This window comes from Stegodyphus dumicola, chromosome 9 (assembly GCF_044657685.1).
Source record: "Stegodyphus dumicola isolate Sdum_Otavi_A_Nest chromosome 9, ASM4465768v1".
NCBI lineage: Eukaryota > Metazoa > Arthropoda > Arachnida > Araneae > Eresidae > Stegodyphus > Stegodyphus dumicola.
In genome coordinates, this window is record NC_140776.1 from 48,164,732 (window position 1) to 48,192,362 (window position 27,631).

At 34.1% G+C, this 27,631-nt stretch overlaps 1 protein-coding gene across 7 annotated transcripts in view; it reads right to left on the bottom strand.

The window, feature by feature from the left end:
* The window catches only part of LOC118193417 (uncharacterized), a 255,341-nt gene that overhangs the window by 30,501 nt on the left and 197,209 nt on the right, over positions 1 to 27,631 (bottom strand). For all 7 annotated transcript variants that reach the window (XM_085823415.1, XM_085823414.1, XM_085823416.1 and 4 more), the window contains 3 exons: positions 18,111 to 18,198; positions 8,485 to 8,664; positions 88 to 166 (listed from right to left, as the gene is read on the bottom strand). In XM_085823415.1, coding sequence (XP_085679541.1) covers positions 88 to 166; positions 8,485 to 8,664; positions 18,111 to 18,198 — 347 coding nt within the window. The remainder of the gene's footprint in view (positions 1 to 87; positions 167 to 8,484; positions 8,665 to 18,110; positions 18,199 to 27,631) is intronic.

Here is a 27,631-nt window from a genome sequence, read left to right on the forward strand (position 1 = left end):
ATGAATGATACCAGAATTCAAATTATTATCTAAATGGATAAAATATCGCAATCATTCAAACGAAATTCAAAATAATTTTTAACATACCGTCACATTCGAACCTTGTTGGACAGCAGCTGCAATTTCATTGTTACTGGCATCAGTAAACGAACCGTTGACTATGCACCTGAAAAAGGGAAATATTATAATCCTCTTTTCAAACCTTCCTTCGAACCAGTTCATGGCAGTAAAACACTCAAATGTTCTCCGCTTAAACAAAAATAATTTCGAGCACATTTATTCTTTTTAAGTCCATTTGACTAAAATGCTATTAACTTAAAGCAGTATTTTATAAAAGAAAAAAGCTCAGCTTAATTAAGTATAATAAAATTTTAACAATATTTTAAAGACACTCTGTATCAAAAACAAGGGAGAAAAAATGTTTGCTCATATAGGAAAATTGCCTAACAGTCTCGAAGCTTAACATTGAATTGCATCTTAACAACGGAAAGCAATGACAGAAAATACCTGGCCAATAAACACGCAAACCGAGTATAAAGTGAACTCAAAAATACATGTAAAGGCTAATTGTTATGCCGGCTGGATGATCAATTCAAACTATATTTTCTATATCTTATTTGCTTTAAAAAACCTAGAATTTACTAAAACTCCACCTGAAAGTGATGCGGCCGACTGAGAGAGTTCTGCAAAAGCTGCATCAACATCTTTGTGCGAGGGACGGAAAGATGATGCTGTTATATGTTATTAAAGGTTCCAATACGATGTCCCTTTATCCACAATGTTTGCCCATGTAGTGGTATGAACTATGGTTGCAAAAATATATCGGCGATGTTTAGGCTCGATTATTGGTATGTGCTACGACTTGCTTGTGCATTTATAGCAATGGCCTGTTGTATTATAATGCCAGTAATATCAACTCAGACTGTGTAGGACTGAAGCCGCATGATGAATTAGGGTTTTTGTTTGGCTCAAATGACCGTAAATTAATGCATGGTTTCCCCACGTACAACTATGGATTGGCATACGCCGATCATATTGCGTGTGATTTCCTGTTACCTTTAGTGATGCTTCGAAGTATTTTATTGGCCTAATGATACGTTGGTGATATACTGTAATTTACTGTATTGCTATTGCCTCTGTTGAGGATTATGGTTTTGCAAAATAATGCGCGTTTGTACTCAAAACCTGCATATGTCACAACCTTCCATTATCCAGCCAAATTCAACTGGTCCCATATAAGGCATATTAGGGCTTCAATCTCGCCACTTGTATGAACGTACTGAGCCACGCTGTGCAGAATCATTGCATCGTAATTGCAGAAAACTGTGCAGCATTCACTGTATGTAAACGTGCATGTCGGACCGGAAATCCTCATGATCGAGCCGCCAATGGCAACTGTATCTCATGTTAATAATATAAAATTGTTCTAAACTTACGTTTATTCAATAAATGGCTTGCCATCATCCAGGTTTAATTATTTCATAACAAGTTTCACTAAGATTAAACATTTTTTCTAAACAGGAAGAATTTTTTCTTCTTTCGTATGCAGAGTGTATATTGACAAATATCGATAAGAAAATATTAATCAAGGTTAAAAAAAATTATAGATTGACATAAGTAATTTATAAAACGCACAAATGGCGAGAACTATCATCAGTTGCTTTCTACTAAAACATATTTCAAATAGTGATTGCATTTATGAAATTGATTGTAACTTAACACTGAAGCTCCTCTCGTATTTCACAGTCAACATATTATTATCAAAGAATTCTAATCATTGAAAATTAAGAGCATTTTGCAAAATTAAGAATAAGTAAAAATAAGAATATAACTATTTTTAACTATGTTTTCAGAAAACGAACATGTAACTGATTCCATTAATATCCGGCAGTTTCGTTACGTTGCCTCGCTTGTTAGTTATCTACATCTAATACTTATTAATTAGCTATTTATAAGAAATTCAGATTCTAAGGAAAACAATAGCCAAAAGTTTCATTCGGCTCATTTTGTGAGAAAACAGAAAATTCTCCCGATCTGTTGATGACGTTTTACTTTTTAAGTGATCCTTTTAATGATAAATTGGATTTAGTAATTTAAAAAGGAAAATGAGAAGGTACAATTTAAAAAAAAAAAAAAAAGACTTTTTAATGTAAAAGACCAAAAGAAACGAAATTATCCCTCTTGTGATTTTCAGTATTTAATTGCTTTGGCAATTTGAAAAAAGGAGTAATTCAAAAGATATCTAACTATTTGCTATAGAAAATGCTCTTATCTATAAAATAATGATGGTTGAGAAAAATCGTACAAGAATCCTTAAAGATTGGCAGTTTAATTTATTTAAACATTTTAGAGAAGTGCAGCGGAATGTGCAAAAATCTTTGTACAAAAATCGATTTAGATTGATGAGGATTGATAACAGAAAGCTATAGATTAATAGAAAGAAACTTTTCTAATGCAGCAGCAATATCGTTCTGCATTTTAAGCAATATTTCTTAATTCTTCCTAAAGCCTAAAAGAAATTTTCCCAACAGATTTCGGAAGATGTGAATAAGATATAAAAAGAGTTACAGCATTTTAATATATGTATGAAACTCACCACGAGCATTACATTAACTAAGTGTAGGTTAATGGAAGTGATTTAATGTTTATAGATAAATTATTGACAACTTATTTCTAATATAATCGATTTTTTCAATGATTAAACTTTTACTGGAAAATAAGAAGCTTTCGAAATTTTTCAGATTTTACCTGAGTGTTTATTTGGAATATGGTAAGGAGCTTTAGATGGAATTTGATCGTGCAATATCTTGTGAATGGAAGGATTTTGTAGTGTCCCCCCCCCCAAGTAAAACAAATAGTTTGTTTAAGCACACCATATTGCAGTCAACTGTCTTTAAAAAAGCCAAAGAAAACTTCTAAAGAAGTTAATGATACTTCGGACTCGTGTCATGATAACCTCTAGCACTGTAGGATGCGTTAAACCACTGCTTTCAGCCTCAATGTGCATGCGGGCTAAACGTACGATTTGAAAGCAGCTGACAGGTTAAAACTTTTTTAAATAAAATGAGAAAGAATATTCCACGTAACTGTTTGTATGGTTCAACATATACAGGGTATCTCAAGAGGTCGTAACATGTTGGTCTGTTGTACCATGACAAACAAGCTTTACATAGAAACTTGCATTCGAAAATGCAAAAGGAGATCGCTAGAGGGCAATATTCGCAAGCGTAGAGGGGAAGAAAGAAAGGATTTCGAAAGTGGTATTAATATGACTTTTAATAAAGAACATGACTGAATTACAGAAGATGTTCCAAATTCCTTCCATTCTTCCATGCTTCACAACATCAACGCATGGATTCGCGGACCCGTTCAAAATGAGCAGGTATGTCATGGACATTGGCCGCTGTTTCCACAATCCTTGCAACGAGACACATATCCGATGTTCCTGTCGTCTTGTACACCATCGACTTCATGTAACCCTAAAGGTAGAAATCTAGGGATGTCAGGTCAGAGGATTGTGGTAGCCATGCGACTGGTCCGCCATTATCAATCCAACGATCATGATATGTCTTATCGAGGTATTCCCTCCCAGTGCTGCTTAAATGCTCAGGAACTCCATCATGCTAAAACCAGATGTTTCTGCGTGTAACTGCTGGAACGTCTAAAAATCGTATCCGGCAGAAGTCTTTCCACAAAGCGTCAATAAAGAACTGAGTTAATAAAACGAATCATCTTTCTCCTGCAATGTCCTCGTCTGAAATGATCAAACTTCCCACTCTCCTATAAGCTGAGAACATTGTCCTCTAGCGATCGCCGTTCGCATTGTCTGACGCAGTTTCCTATGTACTATCTTGTTTGTCATGGTATGACAGATCAACATGTTAAGTTTGGCAACGACCTTTTGAGACACCCTGTATATGTATGTATATCTATCCAGTATTTAAATAAAAATATATAAATTAAAATTTCAAATTTAAATTTGAAATACCTTTTAACTCTTCATTTCTTCTTGGTACTGGTGATTCTCGGTATTCTGTTCTAAGAATATTAATTGTTTATAATAAACTTCTCTAACTGCGTCATTTCAAAATTAACAGCCATCAGTCTATAACTCTTACACAACGCTGATGATGTAAATAGTTTTGCGAACTAAATAGCTAAATGAACTAAAGCATCAAACAATAATTTTACAGCTTTATTAATTAGCCAATAAAAATGACACTGAAATCGAAACCAGCCCACTTTAAATTAAAATTTCGTTCTGAAAACCAAAAATGTAAATATTCTGAAAAAGGCATAGATAGTGTTCCAAGTGATTTTCGGCCAAAAAGGGTAAATTAAAATAAAAATTAATATTTAAATCAACTATGGATAAGTCTTATTGCACCAATATGACTTCACATATTTCTAAAAGAGAATGGATCAACGTCTTTACAGTCAACCTCTCTATTTTATTGCATCCAATTTTCAACACATTTTTGGAACTTAACTACATATTAAGATAATTACAATACATGATAAAGAAAAGTTAGCAGCCACGTGTTAAGCTAAAAGCAAACAATCCGGAAAAGTGCTACACATTCCTCCCCCTCTGAAAAAAAAAAAAAAAAAAAAAAAGCCTGGGAAAGCGCAAAAAGATTCTGGTTCCCAAAGAAGTTTTGATATAAACTTATCGGCTGATTTGCAAAGACGTATTTATATTGCACGTTATTTAAGATCGTATGCTTATGGATTAATTGGAAATGATGCAATTTAGAAAAGTTTGTTATAATCACTATTTTTAGAACAAAAAATGGAATACTCAGATTCTAATGCACAGTTAACGTTTACCTGGTAGCTGGAACATATAAGCTCCATGCGTCAATACATTCAATAAGGCTAAAAAATTTAGTTTATTATGGCGATTTAAAATCTGCTACTTAATGTGGAGCAGGAAAAGGAAGAACCTACCGATATTTTCTGCTCCTTGCAGACCGAGTAGCTAATTAAATGGCTTCAAAGCTTAAAAGATCAGTCTCTATAACTAGCTTGTAAAAGTTAAGGAGCTATAGCAAATTTAAGTTTGAAATTTTGATTAACATTTTTTATCCTACACACAGACATATATATGTATATTATTATATATGTATGTGTTATATGTAAGATACACATATATGAATATATATATTTCACACAAAACACATTCATTTCCTATACATTCATTCCACAAAAATTCTAGACGATAGGTATTGATGTAAAGTAGGTCAGCAACACGCAAAAATAAGTAGGTTTAATAAGCCATACATTAGTTTGTATCTCCCGTATAGCAATGTAAAGTGCGTAGTTTTCATTCAATTAACCACCAACTGACTGATTGAAGGGAATTACGCTATCAGTATCACCAATTTAACAGGGAGAAAAAGAAACCAGCACAATACTGAAGCGCTATCAACTGCCGGCTGACAAACTACATTCCTTGTTTTTACCAATAAGGGAAGAACTTTCACTTTCCCCAGTCATGTGGCTTGCTATACAAATAAACAGTGACAAAGACCGAGCCCAAGGTTCTTTAATATACTAGGACCGAGCCTATTCTTTTTATCTCTGTTTCTTTCAACAATAGAAGCCCACCAACGGCCGAATGGCAATGGCAGTTCGATCTTGGTTTGATTCCAGGCAAACGGGTTGGTTGCATGGGCGTTTTTGTGTCCCCCCCCCGTATGATGTAGATAGGAGCTAGTTTTCCTTAGAAAATCATCCTTTCCCTTAGGCAGATGCTTTTTAATAATCATAAAAACAAACCCCACGAATCTTTCAAGAGCAGTCATGCACATAAGCACAGTCCACGTATTTTGCCTTCAAAACTTTAAACACTATATTTACAAGCAAATATAAAATTGAAATTAATTCGCGGATGCGGGCCATCAGTTTGAATCTACTTCGTTAGAAGACATTTATGGCCACACAAATTCAGTTGTGTGCCTATCTCAACATGCACACAAGTTTATCATAGGCACGTAAATAAAAACTCGTTTTACCACTACAAATACTAAAGAGTTATTTTTCTTGGCATGATAGTTAGCTTTTACCCTACTAAAACATTACCATCAGAGCATAGGAATTATATAAAAATTACCGAGCAAAGTAAACTTAGATTGGCCTATATTTCATATCTAAATTTTTTGGCCTAATTTTTCATTTGATAGAGTGACCTTACCAAGAATTAATCCACAATTAATTGATGCCAAGAATTCAAATAACCTTCACCTAATTAATCTAGGCTAGTGGCGGTAGGTGCTAAAATAGAATGAAATGGAACTGCAGAATTGCTCCGGTTGTATGTCGTATAGACACTTACAGACTTACAGCGTAGATAGGAGCGTCGGCATCTTAACAAATCGCTCGTTCTTCAAAGAATAAACTATGGATAAAAGGATGCGCATCATCCGCTAGGATGAATCCGATCGGCTATTGATCTTCCCATGCATAATAATGAGTGAGCCAAGATATAGCACGCAATACGAATAGAAAGCCATATTCATGATTCACAGTACACAAGTGGGAAGCAGGTCAGAGATAAATGCGCCAAGTGTTTTGAAATAGGATGAATGTTGATTTATCATTTCAGATGGTTTATTGCTGTTGATATGGAGCTCAGCATTGGTAAGCTTTGCACCACTGACGTCGTTGTAAAGCATTACGTGATAGATAGTTGCTTAATAAGAGATTTATTCTGAAATATGCTTTCAATCGTTTGAAATTTATAGCTACATTATAATATCTTCTCTTTTGTCACTATCATTTACCATCGTCCAAATGTCAGTGCATTTCGGCTTACACATGCCGCAATGTATTGCACTCGCATCCTTTCTCTCGTCATTCCAATAATGCAAGTAATAATTTTTAATAATGATATTCAAAATTTCTGAAAAATCACGACGTCTTCAGTACAGCAACGGCATTCTAAAACTATTGACTGCTGTTCTTAAACAGCTGAGGAGCAAAATAATTCATATAAAGGAAACTCCTTATTAACAGGGGGCTGAAAACCTTTTCACTGAAGTATACATTGTCTGCGACGTGTGACGGATGCGTCTAGCACAACAGTTAAGAGAATATAACCCATTTCTCATTTAGAATAGTCTCCCATTTCGAAATTTAATTAAAGGTGGGATTCGAATACACAGTTTAGATTCTAGATATCTTTAAAAGTGTTTAATACGGTTCAGGTCAGGGAAAGGAGAGACCTAGACGAGTTGCTATACTTTATCGTTGTTGCTCATCGAACCATGTTCGAACAGACTTAACAGCGCAGATGGAAGCTTTGGTTCTTGAAAAATCGCTTATTTTCCAAAGCATAAAGTTGAAGAAAAGGATGTACATAATATTCGATTATGTTCTGATAGTCTTTGATCTACCAATGCAAAGTAATATGCAGGTCATGATTAAATGCATATGCTTTTATGGGTGTTCTCCGGACATCTGTGCATACGATGATCAGAAATAAGGAAGAACGTTGATTTTTTCATTTCAGATGTCGTTACCAACGGTTTATGGATTGCCGCTCTGCTATATATGTTCTTAGCATGAAGTTCCCTTTTAATAACTTTTGTTGGAATGAGCTTTCATTTTGGATATTATCTAGGATAGAGATTGGTTTAGCTTTTGGGCCACTACGTTCTTGAGCATCCATCTGTCCTTATAAGCCAGCTTTGTGTTTTGCCCACTGTTGTGCTTTAAAGACGCCATCTTACCATCTTTCGTGTATGCTGCAATAACGGCTGTTACAGAGCTCCTTACACGTCAAAAACTCTTTGATGCTTCTGTAACCTATGCTCCAATTAAACGCGCTTTAATGAATTATGCCTTTGTAAATGTGTGGGGTCTGACATTTCAACTCTCTTGAAGAGTACCATGGTCGCATGCATCATCTAAAATTATCGAAACATTCATACCATCGCATTAACGGCCACTAGATAGCAGAGTACTAAGTTTGGTGGGGAAGCTGTACTGCACGTTGAAAGGCAGCACACATTTTAGCAGATGTTTGCCCAATTTTGCACATTATGATAATTAGCACTGAAGCCAATACATTACATGATAGTTAGGAAGCAGCCATTTCAAGAAGCTTCCACCATTTACACTTCACCTAAAAGAAACGCTCACCAGAACCTGAGGTTTTCTGCTTTTTCGCTATTTCCTGATTGCACAGTAGTAATGGAGGATAATGTGTTATACATACGTATGTATATTCTGATACATGAGTACATTAGAATACTATAACCACAGAAGTACAGGTAATAAATGATTGGTTCAATTAAGGTATCGGTTTATCTGGCAAGATTTTTCCGTCAAATTCTATTCCATTTTCAATTGTTTTATTGAATTTGTGGATGACGTTTATTTCCGACTGTCTTTCTAGATTGTTTGCGTGTCAAGAACCCACCGTGACGTCTAATAATAATACTCAATCGACCAGGAACAAGTAAAGAAAATCAAACTCACGTGACAGAGGGATGGTATCCGTATGGGTCCAAGAACCGCCGCTCCCACGACTTGCGAAGCTGGTGAAAAGGTGCTTGGAGCGTTACCATGACAACAATATTGGCCCACGAGAGAGCGAGGTAATCGGGAGTCATCGTGACGTCACAGGCAAGATCCATCGACCCACTGGAGCTCTCTTGGCTGCAAAAGTTCAAGGACTTTGTCATGAAAAGTTCGGTGATATTAGAAAAATGTTCTTGAAGGCATGGAAAATTTTTAAATGAAAGTATTGCAAAATAACAGAGTACTTATTTCAAAATAAAATTTCAGCCCACAGAAAACAGCAAAGAAGTTAATTATGCATAAAATGAGGCACAAGCTTAGTCTAAGCACTATTATTTCACATTACTCATATTTCATATGACGTAAGTATCTGCAAAAATACTAGAAAGGATAAATTAGAACAGTGCCCATTATATTTATTTCAAATTAGTATTATTGTTGGGATCGAGTAATATTCTTTATAAACAGTCATTTATAGATGAATGTTTGAAATTTTCATAACACAATTTGTAAATACTACTTTTGCAAAATCTAAAAATTTAAAAATACTTTAAATTAATATCTTTTTCTAAACATTTTAAAGTAGATACAGCATAAAAATAAATTTTGAGAAGTAAGTTGAATTAAAATTAATTAATTACAGAAAAATATTTAAAATAAGCAATCAAAAATTTCAGATCAGAGACGAAATTTCAGTTAACAGTATTTCGAAACGTTTGCTGTCAAAATATCAAAAGGTTGACAGAATAATTAAAAAGTTCTAAAATGTAAAAATCATAGAATCAAAAAAATTGCAGCCTGATATTCATATGATGATTCCAGTTGAATGCCTAGAACAATTTTATGCTAAATAGTTACATTAGCCTACTAGTTTCAGAACTAATATCCCAGGAATTAAAGATGTAAAATATAAAATCACACACTTAGAATGGACTGTTAAAAAGAGCAATGCTACGTCAGGAAAATAAATTACTAGAGTATTATTTCATCAAAAACTAAAGCTATTCAGAAATTTATGTGCTTACTTAGTAAAGTAGACTTAATTATTCAAGACGTAACTGTATACTTATTTCACAGGTTTGCTAGCGCACGAGATTTGCAACAAGAATTTCTCTCAAGTGACAATAACTTTTTGCCAAGGCACCAGAAAACAGCATTTCTTCAGGGTGTTTAAAAAATACTGAGGTCGAAATTTTAATTATCTCAGCATAAGGCGGGAAAGTAATGGTAAACTTGCATATTTCAATATAATGTTGTATAAAATGTCAGTATGTTTATTAAAAAGTGCTGTCAACAGAATAAGAACTGTATAATCAGAGTTTCTCGTTTAAAGAGCTTTGTTTTCCACGATACAATCCTGGCACCATGAGGGCAATATCATACAAGGTAATTATATTTTTACAAAATTATCATGATATTTTTCCTTAAATTGCAAGTCGCAGCCAAAAGATTAGAAATATTGGTTTATATCATTCCGAAGAAAAATAAATAAATACCTAAAATAATACATTGGTCTTTCTTGGCTACATCTTAAATCAATAATGGGTAATAATAAATCAGGTATTTTCTCCCTTCTTTCTGCATGCCTTCGTGGGGTAACGGTAGCATTTATTGATGACGATCTTTGGCTGATTAACTTATCGCTTTGATTCTCATGCCAAACAAACTGACAGAACGACTAGCACGCTTCCCTGAAGACGGTGAAGAGATCTTTATGAAAATCGCTCAGTTGGTTTTACCGTTATATTTATATGTCTTCAGAGAATTGTCATTTATAACAGGAACAGCATTATCAACATAGTCAGTCCGAAATGGCTAAATGACGCAACCGTTTTCTTACTGCAGGATACGAGTTTTCCATGAGCTTTAGCCCCGTTATATGAGTTTATTTATCACAGAATTACTATTACTTGCGCATCTAGTTAAAGGCATATTTTGTTATTGGATTTGCTTCTTAATTTGTTGTTGTTATGGGCAAATTTCCCAAGATTTTGTATAATTTTTCACTTTGTGGTAATGAATACAGTGTGGTACATTCAACTAGTTTATTATTTTGCGATAATTAATTCGTGTAAATGCATGCTATACTCAAGCTGGACTGGACAAATGCTCACGCAAAAATGTAGCTATAATCTATTAAACTCTACCGAGTCTGCAACATTTTGCGATTTCCTCGTTAAAGTGGCGATATTTAAAAATATTATTTTCAAGAAAATACATTTTTTGGGAAACCTAGAAGCAGTTATTTTAGGTTATTGCAGTGGTGAATCCCCCCTCTGTTTTCTCAACATTTATAACAAATAACTTAATACGAGATTATGAGAAGGAAGGCTCTAAGCACTGGTGACATATGCAGCAGCTTAAGACAACGGTTTTCGGAAAGTGCCAACTAACATTTTCTTGCAAGCCACAAATGAAGGTACATTTCGCAAATGAAGGTAGATATGAATTATAGTTATGTTTACTTTGCACGAGGCATCATCTGTACTGATCATTTAGGTCCGCAGATGTTGGAAGAGTGTCTCGCCTCAAAAGGTTTCTTAGCTGAAGTTCAGACATTTCAGTTTTAGGATACCATGAAGCTCAAGTAAATGACTTTTAGCCATTGTTCAGTGAAAAATTAAAGTGTTACTGACCTTATAAATTCAAAATTTAGGATTTCTTATCGCAATGATTCTGCATTTCGCGATTACCATTTCTGTATTAAGTACGCAATATCAAAGTGATATCTTCTGATTTTACTTGAGCTATCTTCAGCTATTTTCGTTTTCATTTTAAAACCTGTTAGCAGAGTAAATTTTCCTCTTTATCTGATCTTGTGTATGATAAAAGTAAATATAGTTTGTCATGAATAATTTCTACTTTTAATTGAAAAATTAGCTAATGATATCTTTCGCTATCATTGATTTCATTGATTGCCTCCCCCCGAAACAAAAAATAAACACAATTTGAAGATTACCTTTGTCTATCTGCATTAACCTCTGTCTATCTCCACAAACAACGCAAGCAATATTCGAGAGGCACATCAATGACGCGTTAACAAAAAAAAGCAGCCTAAGCCCCAGGTAGAAGTTATAATACACTAATGTTTGTGAAAATTGCAGCACCGTGAAGGATTTATGAAAATCAAAACAAACTTACGGGGAATGTAAAGTGAAGTAAGCCATGCACATGTTTAGAATTACAAAGCGATCGTACATGCGTGGAATGAGAACCAGCCGCTTTTTCCATGCATGTAAAGGACTGTAAAGCTGTGTTGAAATCTGTTTATTGTCCTCGGTCTGCAACGAGCTTTTAATTAGTGGTCAATATGCCTCATCAACAGCGGAGGCTATCCTACCAACATTTAATGGAGTTCGAACGAGGCCGTATCGTCGGTATGCGAGAGTGTGGACTTTCGAACAATCCCAGCCAGCACGCAGCATAATGACGCAAAAGTGATGCATGTTTAGAAGAAATGAGCAGACGAGAACCAAACATGGTGAAATCTTGGCAGTGGTGCACGAAATAGCACAACGGCATGGAAATACAGACACCTCATCCGCATCGCTCTCTGATGGATCGTACAGCGTCATCTTAACTGCTCCAACGTTGTTTTAGCACAACGTTGAAGCAGGGTTACAGCGTGTTGCGTTGTCTAGCTCCACGGTTCGTCGCCGCCTGCTGTAAAATAAGCGAGGTTCAAAGGTTTCTCTACGCAGGATTCTCCTGTCTCTGAATCACAGACACATCGACTTCAATGAGCACGGCAATACAGTGCGTGTGTGCTCTGTGGAAAAAAGTTGTTTTCTCCGGTGAATCTCGCTGCAATCTAGAGTATAATAATGAAAGAGTACAAATCCAACGTTAAGGAGGTGAACTTCTGCTCCCACAGTGCGTTATCCACCGACATACCACACAAACACATGGCATACTAGTGTGGGGAGCTATTGGGTATAAATGTCGATCCCATTTAGTGCAGATTGCGAGCAACCTCAACAGTGATCGTTAAGTAAGGGAAGCTGTGGAGCCAGAGGTCCTCTCCATTCTTCGATACTTTTTGGACGCTGTATTTTAGCAGGATAATACCCGTGCACATTTTTCTCAGACTGCACAAGCCTTCTTTAGGGCACAACAGGTTTCGCTTCTTCCATGGCCTGCTGGCCATGGAAGCCATGGCTGCTGGCAACACGGATATATCGCCCACTGATCATATCTGGAATTTCATCGGTTGGTGACTCGCTCGTATAGCGGGTGGGGCACACACTAAGATTGTGGCGTCAAATCGAAGCCATATGGAATGCCATTCCCAAGAATTGTATTCAGAATTTCTTTGATTCAATCCCGCGACGGTGTACAGGCTCTCATTACTCAGCGTGGCGGACACTCAAAGTACCGATTTTCGAAGTTAGTTCTTTTTCCCTGTATATTTGATCGTTTCTTTGTACCACTATCAGTAATATGTGGAATAAATTTCATTAATTTCTGCATTTTTCACAAACATTAGTGTAATATATAATTTCTATTGGTAAAACAAAACGTTATCACAAACCCCACACTCCAAGTAGTAATAAAGTGAAATAGTTTCAATTTCAAACATTACATATTATGCTTTACGTCTCCGATGTTCACAGTTGTAACTATTTTAGCTAAAATCTAATATATTATTTAATTTTCGGATTACTCTTCATATATTTTATGTGTGATATATACAATGTAAAATATTACGCTCATTTCATAATCATTCAACGCAACAAAAACGCCCGTAAGAAAATTAAGTAGGGGTACAGGAATTCCATTTAATATTTAATACTGAAGTAGATTCGCATGCAGTGGGCATAATACAGGAAGTTAAGAATAAAGGAAAGTAAGACAATACACTGATGGTTATGGTTACAAATACAAAAATCAGGGGTTGTAAAATATACATCGGAGTTACTCTATTGAATTAAATTAGGTGAGGGTAAGATCTTCAATAAGTTAGGTTATTTAATCATGGCAAAGTGCGCGAGTGCCGTCTGTCTTAGGAGAGAGATAACTTCGAGGAGGTTCTACTAAGATAAAATAGCTCATGTTAACGTTACACTCGACGAAAACCACAAACACCAATAATGCAGCTAGCCTGTTTAACTAGGTTCGAACCCGGATCACACTACCAGCACTCAGCTGTCTTAACAGGTTGGCCACTAAGATCTTCAGACATATCAAAAATATTTTTGATTATTACGTGAAATCTCAGAGGTGATAAAACAAATAAGAAATTTCAGTAGACTAAAATTCAACACTGATTTCACCAAACTAGAGGAAATTTCCAAGATCTGCTAAAAGTAAAAGTATTCCCACACAAGGAAAAAAGGAGAGAAAAAATGAAAGCTAAAATAAAATACGAAATTATTTTGCATATAACTAAATATATCATCTGCCCGCTATTGACGGAGTAGCTAAGACCGCTGAATGCTCGTAGTTTCTCCTGGGTTCCATTCCAGGCAGACGACTGACTGCACGGTGGTTTTCCATAGTTTTCGCCATGTGTAATGTTACTGGAAGCAAGTTCCCTCTAGAGTGCTTTCTCCTGTTTCATTATCCAGGGAGCACATAGTCCTTCAACTTATACATCTGTCCAAGATACCTACGATATCGCATCGGGTTTATGTGCCGCGGTTTTAGGCAAATAGCAGTTCATTAGTTGAAAACCAAGTATTGTAAACATGGAATACTGCAACGGCTTCAGGAATTGAAAATCGGTTTAAATGAGTAAAATATTTAATGAAGTTGAAGGTTTCTTAAAAGACCACTACGTTATTTACACTAAAGTATTTTCCCCTTCATCTAATAAATATTTTTCTGAAAGAAAATTTGATGATTAGGATAAATTTTGAATATTTCCTTCCACGTCAAAATGCGCATCAACTAGATTCTGTTTCAGCAACAAAAACCGGTAATACTTGATCTAATAATAAGGTTCGAGGGTCTAGGTGTGACGAATTAGAACCAGCTGAAATTCTTCATCTCAGAACACGGACGATATCCTTCACTTTCTAATAGCATGCGACTGAGCGCTGGATAGCAAAACGATTTATCCAGTTAACTGTTCAACATATTTTGTATTTTTCTCCATCAAATCAATTTTTACTCACAAAAACTTTGAAATTTGGCTGAAATTCATATAATTTAGTTACAATCAGTTACACAACACACTCTGACTAACGAATGAGGGCTTCGGAAGTTACGTTGATGACTCACTGAGATTTACTAACGATATTCTAACGCGTTTTTTTAATTATCACTAACTATTTTGAGCAAAAATTTCCATTTTAAAACCAGATAAATGACGATACACTCGTATGGAACTTGTCCTTTGTCTGGGCTGAACTCATATAATATCCATCTATACGTCTTTCTAACTTTCATAACCACGCGTCGATACACACTAACAGGAAATTCAATTTACAGAGCAAATTCGTTATGACATTGATAAAATTTTCTTTAAACGATCGCCCTAACTTTCAGCTTTGAGACTGACAAATGAAAGAGTTGAAAAGCATTAAGATTGATAAAAATAGTTCGCTCCAGTTTCTATTATTAGTGGTGATCGAGCATATTAGAAGTAGTTTCTGTGACTTTCTTCTTGCGTAAATAAAAATATGTATCTTTTCCTTCTCGGTAGAAAGTTCTAGGGGTTATTTTAATTTTCTAATACTTATTTTTAATTTTGAAACCGTTTCCTTTAATTTCTTGTTTCTACCTCCCTGCCAGAATGAGTTTGCAGTATCGCGTTTTATCTGGTAGAACCAGTATTTAATGGGAACCTCAGTCACTTCCGTAGAAGAGCTCAGAAGTTCTCAGTAGAGCGTGTTTTGCCTTGGGGCCACGTCGATGCTTTAAGCCTACCTTACTACGTTCGGCCGTAGTCTTACGTGTCTATTAGTATTCGCCGGCGAGGTTTATTTACAGGCCAACTCGGTTAGCTATTTCTGTAACAACTTCGGCTAAGTTTTGATTAGTTTCTTATTTTCTATCTTGAGTTAAAGCCCAAGTGGAGGATTTCCTGTAAGCTCGAGAGGGGCCAGCTCTATTATTCTTTGAATGGAATAAAATTTCATTTGGACTTCAATTTTATAGTTGTAAGAAGAACAGCGAATAGTCGTTACACTCTTCTCCAAGGCTCCAGTTGTCAAGGATTCATAACTTAAATAGAACTGTATAAAGTTAACCGCGCAAGGTGTCTCTCTTAAGTGGTACATAGCCTCATTGCCCTGCTTTCCTAAGACCAAATGATCCCAATCTTTCGGGGCGTTCTTATACCAAAAGGTAAAAAATCTCTGATCTTAAACCTCAGATATTAATTTTTTACATTTTGCTATAATTTGTTATTCGAAGGCTATCTTGCATAAGGGGAGAGATGCCTTTGTAGAGGACGTTCTAAGGAAAACCGACTCGTATACATGTTACACATGGGGAAAATCACGAAAACGCCCATGCAGCCAGGCCATTTCCATGATTCAAACTTCAAACCGAACCACCAGTGTTCAGCGACTTTACCGCTCGGCCGCTGGTGAGCCTTACAGTAAAGGAAAAATACATTTACTTATTTTTACCTATATATTTACTTAGGTGTAGCTACAAAATCTTATTATTAGGCTATAAATACACGAAGTATGTATGTAAATTGTTGAATTATATTTTCCCTATGGAGCATTATATTCTAAATTCATGTATGAAAGACCTTATGTGCAGGTCTATACAAACCAGGAGAAAGTAACGTTTGAAAGTTAAGCACACTCGGAGATTAATGTGAAATCATCGAAGTACCGAACTGTTCTGTTGATCGTTACACTACAAAAGCACACATGGATGAAACATTACATTCTCCCTCCCCCCACACCATGACCTACCACCTAAGCGCCTGATGCTGAATAACTCTCATTAGACCAATTCCAAATGATTTGTGAATTATTGTCCTTTTTTTACTTCCTTTTACGAAGTAAAGAAAGTATTGTGATTCCGAAAAAATTTCGGATATCATATTTCAAAGAAAATATCCATCTGAGCGATGTTTTTGCGTGAGATCTGTACATACGGACAAAATGAAGGACTGCTTTTCCCATAACGAATTGTAAAATGAATTCAAAAGAGATTTGTTTCATGACAACTGTACGTACGTACCTACAGGCACCTTGCATGACTACCTACAGATACTTTGCATGACTCAAAAACCAATAATTGAAATTTTGTTTATGGGACTAGTAGTGTACAGGACATGTGTGTATTTTGTGTATAGGACATATAATTGTGCATCTCCTTATATGGTTGCAATCGGTTGCACCAAAAGTATATATAGTATGTATATATATAAAAGAAAAATAAAAAAAATATGTAAAAGAAATTAAAATTTAAACTAGCAGCGTAAATTAATTTCACCTCTTTTTTTCTAAAAATAGCAGTCTCTCTTTGCACTGCACCATTTCGAGCCTAATGCATGTCATATGACTCTTACGTAACTCTGATAGTGTACTAAAACCCAAACAGCAATTAACAATTTTACAGCAGTATTAATTATCCAATCAAAATCCATTAGGGATTTTGATTGGATAACATAGACTGGGTTAGAACCAAAACTAACTCTGAAGTTAGATTTTTTCTTGAACATAACGCACTCGCTTGCTATTCTCCAGCCTAGCTGGTTGCTTCCTTCTTACTGCAAAGCTATCCAAAATGTAAACTTTTTTAAATAGGCACAAATAATGTGTCAAGTTGTTTCTGGCCGTAACATGTTTACTGAAATAAAATGAAGATTTAATCTGCCTCGGCTGTCAGTTTGCTCTTCATTACGGATTCAACCTTATACGTTCTACACCGCCAATGTTGCTTTCTTATTACATATATATACATATGTCCACTCAGTTACCCGACTCGGTGAGTTCAGTTTTTTTATTCCTATATATTTGTAAATTGCCCATTTTTTGCTTTAAAAGTGATTGAAAGTTATGCTGTTCTTATGTTTCGGTTGAAGTTTTTATGCCTTAATTAATTTTCATGCAATAGGTGTAGAAATCAGCAATTTAAAAGTTGCTTTAGTGTTTATTTAACTGTATTTGGTGTTTTATGTTTTCCTGTATTTTACAAATTTTAATGAAGGTGTTTTGAGCTTTTACGTATTTTCGCCTTGCCGCGAAATGAGAACTGAATTAATCAAATGAGAAATATGTTTCTAATTTAATTCGAGAAAATAAGTTTAAATGAAAGACAGCAAAATAAGTGTATAATTTAATAGGCCGAACAAGGAAGTCATGTGATATCTACATTAGATTTTTTTGATTTCTGTGCCAGGAATAAATATGAAGAGACTATTTGAATCAGTAAATATTTGAAAATAAACTGTTCATTTGCCCGGAATCCCACCTGTAAATAATAACTGCAAAAACTGTAGTTTTGAAACAAAATATAAATTTGCAGTACCATTTAAGACGTAATCCTTTTCGAATAAATCAAATTCTCATTCATTAAAAAATAAGAGGCCATTGAATATTCATCCCAATTAAATATTCCACTGCAGATTTCGCCAGTTCCTTTCGCAAATAAGTAGCAGTAAATGGTGTCCTTACCTGAACAAAAGGCTAAATTTAACTTCTTCCGTCCAACCGCCACTTCCTCCGAAGTTCAGCAATTCTTGCTCTTCGAAAGTCCAGACTTCTACAAAACAATCAAAAGGATAGGAAAAAATCGATTAAGTAGGCGCTTACTTCATCACCTTACAAGACTCATACATTGAGAAATAATCGATTGCTTCCCTAACTTGGAGAATTCGTGTTGGAGATTTACGAATTACCGTCCCCCCCTCAAACTCATGTGGTTTGTTATCTTTACTTCCCAGAAGAAAATAAGTAAAACTGCACAAAAAAATGTGAATATTTATTTATATTTTTATTAATCTATTCTAACATTGGGATAATGCGCAGTATTTTATGGATTAGGCTGTATTGTATTATTTCTTACAGCAAAGAACTCGGGGGTCCAAGTGTGATGCTTACAGGGAACATATTTTGAACGAAATTAGATTATATTTCTATTAAACTTGTGAGGTAGTTGTTGACTCATATTCACGTATAAGAAAACCAGTGCAGTTCAAGTGAAAATGAATTGGAGCACCTGGTCTTTACCAACGGTTAACAAGTATTGTCTCACAAGCTTGTGCATCTAACCCGTTCTTATGTCAAGGATGAACCATCACCACTCAATGGTCTCATCTAATTGCCACGCAATAATGGTCAAATGAATAATTCGACCCAGATTCGAAACACACGGAATGAGACAGCTGCATAAGCGTTTTCTTCTTGGATTTACCAATCTGTAACGTGAACACCAGACATTTTCCTTTGAAATTTCCGAACGAAGCGATTCCTCCCCTTAAGCAGATAGTCCTAACGTGCTTTGAAATTATCAACTAATAAGTTAAAACTTATCCTATGCTGCTTAATGGCCGAATGAATCAGAAATGTGACTTGAAGGAAATTTATCTTAAACGAATCTGATTTCTTAAGCAGTCACATTTCTGATTTCTTAATGGAAATTCCATAGAATTCAATACTTATTTTTAAATGCTAAATTTGAAATGCGCCGTAAAGATAATTGGACGGTGGATCATATTTTAATATACTAACTGATATCGGCTGATAAGACAGAATTAATTAGAGAAAAGCTTCTGCGGAGTATTTAGTTTTCGAGATAAGAATTATTACCTTCATGGCAGAATTTTAAATTAAAAAAATAATAAATAAGCAGAGAAATAGGTTTCTGAACTTGATACGGAAGGGAAAGACAATATTCTCCGAATAATGTATGAGGATTTTCATTATGCACTTCGCAATAAGCGTAGAATCTCAAATTCCTCTCGCATCGCAGTAACGTTTCGCACTAAGGTTTCTGGATATAATAAACAGAATTACAGAACTTTAATAATTCTCGTAATTCAAACTACTTCGTAGAAGATTATTGCTTGAAATATTCAAAGTATGTCATACATCATAAATAAATGATCTGCGATCAGAATACAAACATTTGGAGTATTAATAATCATAAATAATCAATATAGTGCATGCATAAGACAAATTATATTACTTGGATTTGAGCGATATATCTTATCTTCATCATCATTTGGTTAGCCTAAGCGGAACTGACACTTAAAATACTTTAGAAACAAGAGTTTTAATAGTACGGCTGAAATACATATATGGGTTTTAAAATACGTTCTAAGTTTACATGCCTATGATACAAATGTTCTAGGTCTTATACTTTTATAATATGACAGTGTAATATTTTTAATCATTTTGTAATATTATTGTGATCGTCATATGTAATCATTTTGTAATATGATTGTGATCGTGAAGTTCTGCCCAGACACATCTGAGCGTTCCCATGTCTATAGGTCATAGAAGCTACCGATATGCATTATTTAAGAATACTCAAACTTGTAGAAAAGGGAGAAACAAAATCTAGGTTGTTGATGTGTCCCCTACCAGAATTAGTCACCAGGTATTAAATCTGGTTTCTTGGTAGCCAATATGCTAAAGACATGCCCTAGCACAGGGTTCTCAACCGGTGGTACGCAAGAGAAAAATAGGTGATACGCAAAGAAGCAAAGTATTTTTGTCCAAAGGGGCTTTGTCCCTGAAGGATCGCTTTGCGATTTTGCGTTGAACCACTATAAATGTCCGTTTCACTTTTCAAACTGTTCCCACCAAATGTTAATAGTCCTGCATTATATTTGAAGAAATTAAATAATGAAAAATCTGCATAAATGTATGTATGTTTCTCGCATTGTGATAAAACAACGGTACCTAGAATCATCCAGCTTTGAACGACATAATCCTCCTGCGAATATGGGAATCTGAAAGCCCAGATTTGAAATTTGGAATTTGTTTTATTATCGATTTCATATTTTGTAAAACTTTAACAAATTTTTGAGTAACAAACTCAACGATTTAAAAGCGAGCAATGGCAACACTCTAAGGGGACCTTTTTATCTTCAGCGCGCGGAAATGTGTATCGGAAATTTTAAAGATATGCTCATTTTAAAATTATTTTGCGACATTGCTGTTGAACTGAGTTTTATGGTTTAAGTGCAAAGAACATTATATTCAATAAATAAAGGTAACACACAAAACGTTAAAAAAACGCCTCTTTGAACGTAATTTAAAATCTAAAACCTTTCAGATTTTTTTTTATATTTTAATTATTCAATTTAAAAATTAAAACCTTAACACCCTGATTGAGTTTTTTCTCTAACACCCGTAAATTTATGCAATCTGAGCTTTGTTCAAGAGTGTTGGTGGTAGCTGTACTTTGTAGTGGTGGTACTAAAGGTTTTCAATTTTTGTTTAGATGGTACATGTTAGTCAAACGGTTGAGAACCTCTGCTCTAGTATGTTGAACAGCCAAACCAGCGCCAAGGCAGATGTTTTTGTCTATGGTGAGCTCTGAAACCACGCTGTATTACAGTAACAAAATTTGACTGCACATATTCAAGAATACGAAAAGAATTTACCACCTAAATAAGCTTCCATACTGCTCGACTGACGTCATGAGCACTAACGCAGTTGCTTCTGTCACAAAAGCAAACAAGAGGGGGAGGTCATAAAGTCTTTCTCTACAAGATGGTACCTAATTCTTAATGAGAAAAAAGAAACACTTTTTGATTTGTAAGCTTTAATCTAACGCTATATAATATATTCATAAAGAATCTGAAATGGTAGACCATACTATTATAACTAAAAATAATTGTAGTAATTAAATAAGAGTGCAGATAAAAAATAACTCAGCGAGAATGCAGATATAAAAGCACTCCTCGTTAACACTAAAGAAAAACAGCAGATTATTAATATCATCGTAGAGTAAGTTCTGAAATGCAATTGAACTAACTCTTTGAACTGTAATCTCTCTGAAAAAAATTCAGAACTTAATTGTACAAATACAATTGATTATTTAAGAAATAAAAATGTATTCAGAAGCTCTGAAAATGCTTTTTCTCGAAATTTCCAGAGAGACGCGAAAGAGTCGCCAGAGAGATAAAGACCAACTGGCGTCTTGAAAAAAACACTTGGAGCAGACTTGGACAAACACTTGGAGGAATGTTGGAGAAAATACTTTCGCCAACTTGGAGAAGATACTTGTCACCAAAATCTGTCAAGAAAGATTCTGCCTACATCTGATGCTGTAGTTGATCTATCTTTCCAATTTAGACGTTGATTCAGAATCAGAAGATCTAAAATTCTATACAAGAAAACTGTTACAGATTCTGTTATACAAAAACACACCCTAAAATTATTACCTAAAATTACAGCAATATAGCGTTGCAGCTATTCAGAGACCTCAGGCACTAATAGTCACAGCTTTTTGTATAGCACCATATAAATTTAGCTAGAGACAGCAGAAAGATGTTAATTCGTGGTCTCGCATAACATTTTTTAACATTCGTAGTTGAAGAACGTGAAGAAGGGAAAACGTGTAGTTTCGTAGTTCACGTTTCGTAATCACAATTCGCACAACCATATATGCCTTCAAGATTCGAAATCAGGTCTTTGTTGTTGAAAATGCCATCAGTATAATTCTAACCAGGCCAACTTCAGCACGGATTTTCAGCACCTCAAATTATGTGTTATTGTTTTCGTTACGCGATTTTCTGTCCTGGCAAAACAGAAACTGCTGCCACTTCATTTGCGGGAAATAGTTGTTGAAGATCTTATACACAAGCAATCCAGGGAAAAAATGCCCATTCTACGTATAATTAACCCTTTTCTTCATTGAATTTATTCAAAAGTTTCTAGCTGCCATTCGTTTATAAAGGAATAAGAAAACATTAACCGGTTTCCTGTATCATTTGCCATTTTAGTTTTAAGTAAATGAATTTATGTTCTGCATATTGAATTTATTGGCTTACATTAGTAGACCTGTCATTACCATTTAGTTAAACAGATGAAAGTGTTACATTGGATTCTAAATCTGAAGATTATATTGCAATGTTTGTACAGTGCATATATATATATATGCAATTAATAATATTAATGCAATTAATTTAATTACTTGCTTTTAATTTATTTCTTTTTACAATTGAAATTTTGTTATTCATTATTTAATTCAAGTCCCCGTTAAACATTTTTAACAATTTAAATTCAAGTTACTTTAAAATAATTTTTGAAATTGAACTTACTAACTATGGATTCACTCTTTTAAGATAATTCTACTAAAATTAATCTTAGGAGATAACATAATCAGATAGATTATGTGTAGATACAAATACATATAGATATTTATTTTTTATGTATTTAAATTTTGTAAATACATAATTTATTCAAAACCTTAATGATACTAGACTGTAGTCTAAAGTTTTCATATTGAAACTCTTTTCATTTTTAAATTTTAAAGGAGAGATATTTGAAGCTAGACACCCTGACTGTGGAAAACCTGCACTAGTTTATCTTAAAGGAACTAAAATTAGCAATGCACTTATGCAAGGAAAAGTGTATGCAAAAAGTTTATTAGAAAAATTAATTTATAAATTAATCGATATTTATTCCTTAATTACGAAACTTTGAAATGTCAAATCAATCATAACCATTAGACCTATACACGATGATATTAGGAACAACGTTGGAATAACTTGAATGAAGAATGACACCGGAAAGGAAAGGGCATTATTTTGCATATTAATGAATGCAGAGTATTAAGTGAAATATATTCGACATGCTTATTTGTCAAGTAAAATCGTCCATTAAAGCCAAACTACAATTGCACAAAAACCCTTGTAATGAATGGTTTTATTGACATATTCAATAGCCCCATCAATTATATTCCTTTTTGCTTCATATGTTGTTTTGAAAATGTTTCAATAATACATTAGAAATAAATTAGGTAGCTATTGTTTTTCCAGAACTAACATAATTTTTTATTATGTTTCCATTAATAAAATTACGCGAGAATTGTGCTATATCGCATTAATTAAGCAAAGTGCTATCGTTTAAGACGTGATAAAGACTAAATTGAAAGGTTCGTTAAAATTATCGTTATACTATACATACTTTATATAGTAAAGGTACAAAACATCGAAAAATAGTTCTAAATTTCCTGTAGTTTATAAAATATAACCTTAACTTCTTTCGACTTAATACTTCGTTTACATTTTAAAGCATACGGTCTCTTAAGAACTACTTTTCTTTTATATTGCTAGCCATCTAAGAAAGTATTATAAGAAAGAAAAACATAATGATTTTAACGAATCCAGACATTTATCGGAACGAAGAAATGCATTTGTTGCTTTTAAGTCGCTTACTTGGCTATTCAATAACAGACATGTTATTTTTTTTTAATTAAATATTTTAGGATTTGAGGCGCAAAGAAAGTAAAAATATTCTATTTCGGGTAGCGCCAATATATTGCTTTCAAACAGCTGAGTTTGTTAATAAATTGGAAAAAGACTTAAATTACGCTTTACCAAATGGCAACACATTTCTTTTAAATCGTTGGTCTGTTAATACAAATTTCATGAAAGTCGTACAAAATATAACACAAATTTTAAAAAGGTCGAAATCAAAAATCCAGGCTTTGACGCACGCATGCTCGGGTGCAGGATTGCGATGCATTCAAATTTTGGTGGTTCTAGATGCCGCCGTTTTTCCGAAGGAAAATATAACGTTTATATAAATTCTTCATTATTTAATATAAGAGGTATTGCGTTAAGAAGCGAGCTGTAGAACGAAATCAAAATAATTTTATGAAAACGCCACAATGTAATTTTGATTTTACTTATATGATAAAGTAAGACTCAAAAATAATATGCAAATTAAGACATGGTTTAGAGAAGAAATATACTTAAAGAAAAAGAGAAAGAAAATCTGAAAGCGTTCAGATTTTACATTACGCCCAAAACGGCGTGTTTTAAACGTTTTGTATGTTACCTCTATTTATTAAATATCATGTTGTTCGCGCTAATAAAATTCACTTCAATAGCAATATCACAAAATATTTAAAAACAGAATATCTTTAGAATTTCCGATACATAGTCTCGCGCGCTGGACATAAAATTTTTTCTCCTACAGTGTTGCCAGTCTACAGTCTCACTTTGAAATCGTTGCGTTTGTTAATCAAAAATTCGTTAAAGATTTACAAAATCTTAAACAGATAAAAAATCAAATTCGAAATTCAAAATTCGGACTTCCAAGTGCCCATGTTGGGTTGGAGGACTACGTTATTCAAAATTTGATGGTTCTAGTACCGTTGTTTTTTCACAATGCGAGAAATATACTTGTATTCATGCAGCTTCTTCATTATTTAATTTCTTTAAATATAATACATGACGATAATATATGGTGAAAACAGTTTGAAAAGTGTATCAACGCAGAAAGTGAAACGACACAAAATGCCGTTTTGTGACAGGTGACGGAGGACGGGGACGCCTGGTGTTTAACAGAGGTAAACGGGCATATGTCCCGCGCCATCCCCTATCTACCGGGAGTTTATTGAGATCTTAAAAAAATTATTACATTGCCGTTTTGTGACTAATAAATTTTTGGGTCTAATGTCCCTTTGGGCTGATAAATATTTCAAATAATTTTTCACGTTAAAAAATTCCTAGCATTCAGAAGACCGATCATTCAGTTCTTAAATTTACTATTTACTTACTTATGATTCTGTGATACTTCCGAAATATTTCGTTAATTCTAATGATAAAATATTTAATCAAATTATCATTAATTGCATCTCACATAATCACTCTATCTATATTATAATTTATTTACTAGGAATGTTTTATTAGCAATATTAAACTGTCTAATAGAAATTCAAACTAAAAAAATTTAATTTACATCCAAAAATATGTTCAATGCTCAAAGCACAAGTGGATTATTATTATTTCCAATCTTCTTAGGCATTTGCCAAGTAGTGCACCGCATAGTTCCGCGACGTAACCAAAGAATCCACAGTGCAGTTCATCCGTAAAATCACATTCTCTCTCCGAGAAATGAAGGAACAATCCCTTTACTGTGTTGCAAGATTATTTTCTCATTCATCAATGCATACACATGTTTCTGATTGCTTTTACGTGTTCCTGCATTCAATAATTATTATAGTTTGTTTTTGTAAATGGATACATATCTATTTAGTAGCAGACAGTACAGATTTTGAGTTAGTTACAGACACAAGCAAAACACATTCTAAATAAATATGGAAATTTTTAAATAAAAATCCAAATCCCAACTCCAGGCTTAATATTTTTGTGATCACATACATATTTGGATATACACACAAGTTCCAGTGTGAACTAAGGCAAGGGCATACACAGTAGGAAGGTAATGACGATAATATACAGATATACGATCAATTTGCAGCATCGTGAAGAACGCTAGATATCAAAGCCATAGTTAGTGGCCTAATAATGTAAGGTACACGAGTGAAATGATTTACATCACAATAATTTAAATCTGTGATCTGAAATTCAAATTGCTTGGTGTTCGTTAAATTTTATTTACTAAATATTATCAAAACATACACAAACGGTGATAATAATGATGTAAAACGAAAAAGTGCAATATATATGTAATATTTTTAAGTGCGTAGTCACGAATCCGGTACTTTAACTTTTGGCTGTAGACATGGCTGAATGGAAAAAGCAGGAAGAAGACGTTAATAAAACTGAATCGAAGAACCACTATCTTTATTTTTACACATTTCAAATCATCTCTTTGGCAAACAAATTACTTTTCAGTCATCCTCGAATACAATAAATTTTTATGTAACAGGAAAAAAGATACGACTTCATTTCAGGTACGGAAGCATAAACGGAGCAGGTTTGTTTTCAGGGTAGAAAACCAGAAAGAAACGGAAGCGTAATTTCTCGTGACTCAGTATTTATAATTCGTAGGTGCATAAAGTACTGCTAAGCTAATATTGCTTAATTTTGGGTTTTAGTTTCATTTTTCAAGCAATGTTATATAATATAGAAAGATCTTGAATTCGGGAGAACAGCTGACTTTAGGGGGAGAGCACCAAATCTAGAATAGTTAATTTTGAGGTCGCCAATTATTTTTAAAGCGGCTGTTTTGTTTTATATATATATGAAATAATAGCACGGAAAAGACGGGCAATGTTGATGCATGCGTAGATCCCTATTGAAGAATTCTGATTGCGTAGTATGCTAATGTGTTGACTTCGTAGAATCTAATTAACTTAGCAGTCGAGGCAGTTCAAATTCAATTTTTATTTTCAATTGATATTTGTCGCCACAGTTTATTTGGCACTCGAGTTCTGCCTGTTCAAGAACATTTACATTTTTGATATCATTGCAATCGGAAGCAGCATAGCGAAATTACGTCCAAGCAGAGCAGAGACAGAAGCTGAAGTGCGTAGCTATGCAAGATGAAAGTACAGGAAAAGAAAGGTTTCGGTTTGAGTTAAAGTTTCCGTTCCCAATTATTACGTCATCAGCGCTGCGCAGGCCATGCAAAATCGAATGATCTAGAAATGACGCAATCGAGAGAAGTTATTACGATTTTTAGAACCGAGAGGGAGAATTAAAGAATTTACCGTTAGTGTAAATTATGATTTTGATTATATTTCACATATTTCTTTATCTTACACATATACATATATAGATATATATATATATATATATGGGGGTTACATGAAATCTGCAACAAATTTTACCTGGTTACATTTTTAATTCAAAAGTTTTGATAGCTAAATATTCAGTTTTCAGACTGCTATTTATTGAAAACAATTCTGATGTGTTGAGTTAACTAAATAACTAATTTTTTAACTTAAACTAAAAATAAACAAATTACGAAACCAAGTGGGACAAAATTCGAGAATAAATAATGACAATCTATTATTTTTATTTTATTTATTACATTTTCCTTGGACACATACAGAAAAAGATTATTTATCTGTATGTAAATAATTTTAAACTGCTTCATTTCTTATCATACCTTTCAGCTATAACATCTTATGGGGTTTCAATTTTGATGAAATTCTCAACTTTGGAAACAAATTACTTTGTAAGATATTATCTCCCTCATTTCCCCATGCCCTATGGGGCAAATGGAAGCACGCTCGACTCAGAAGGTCCAGCATTTGAGCC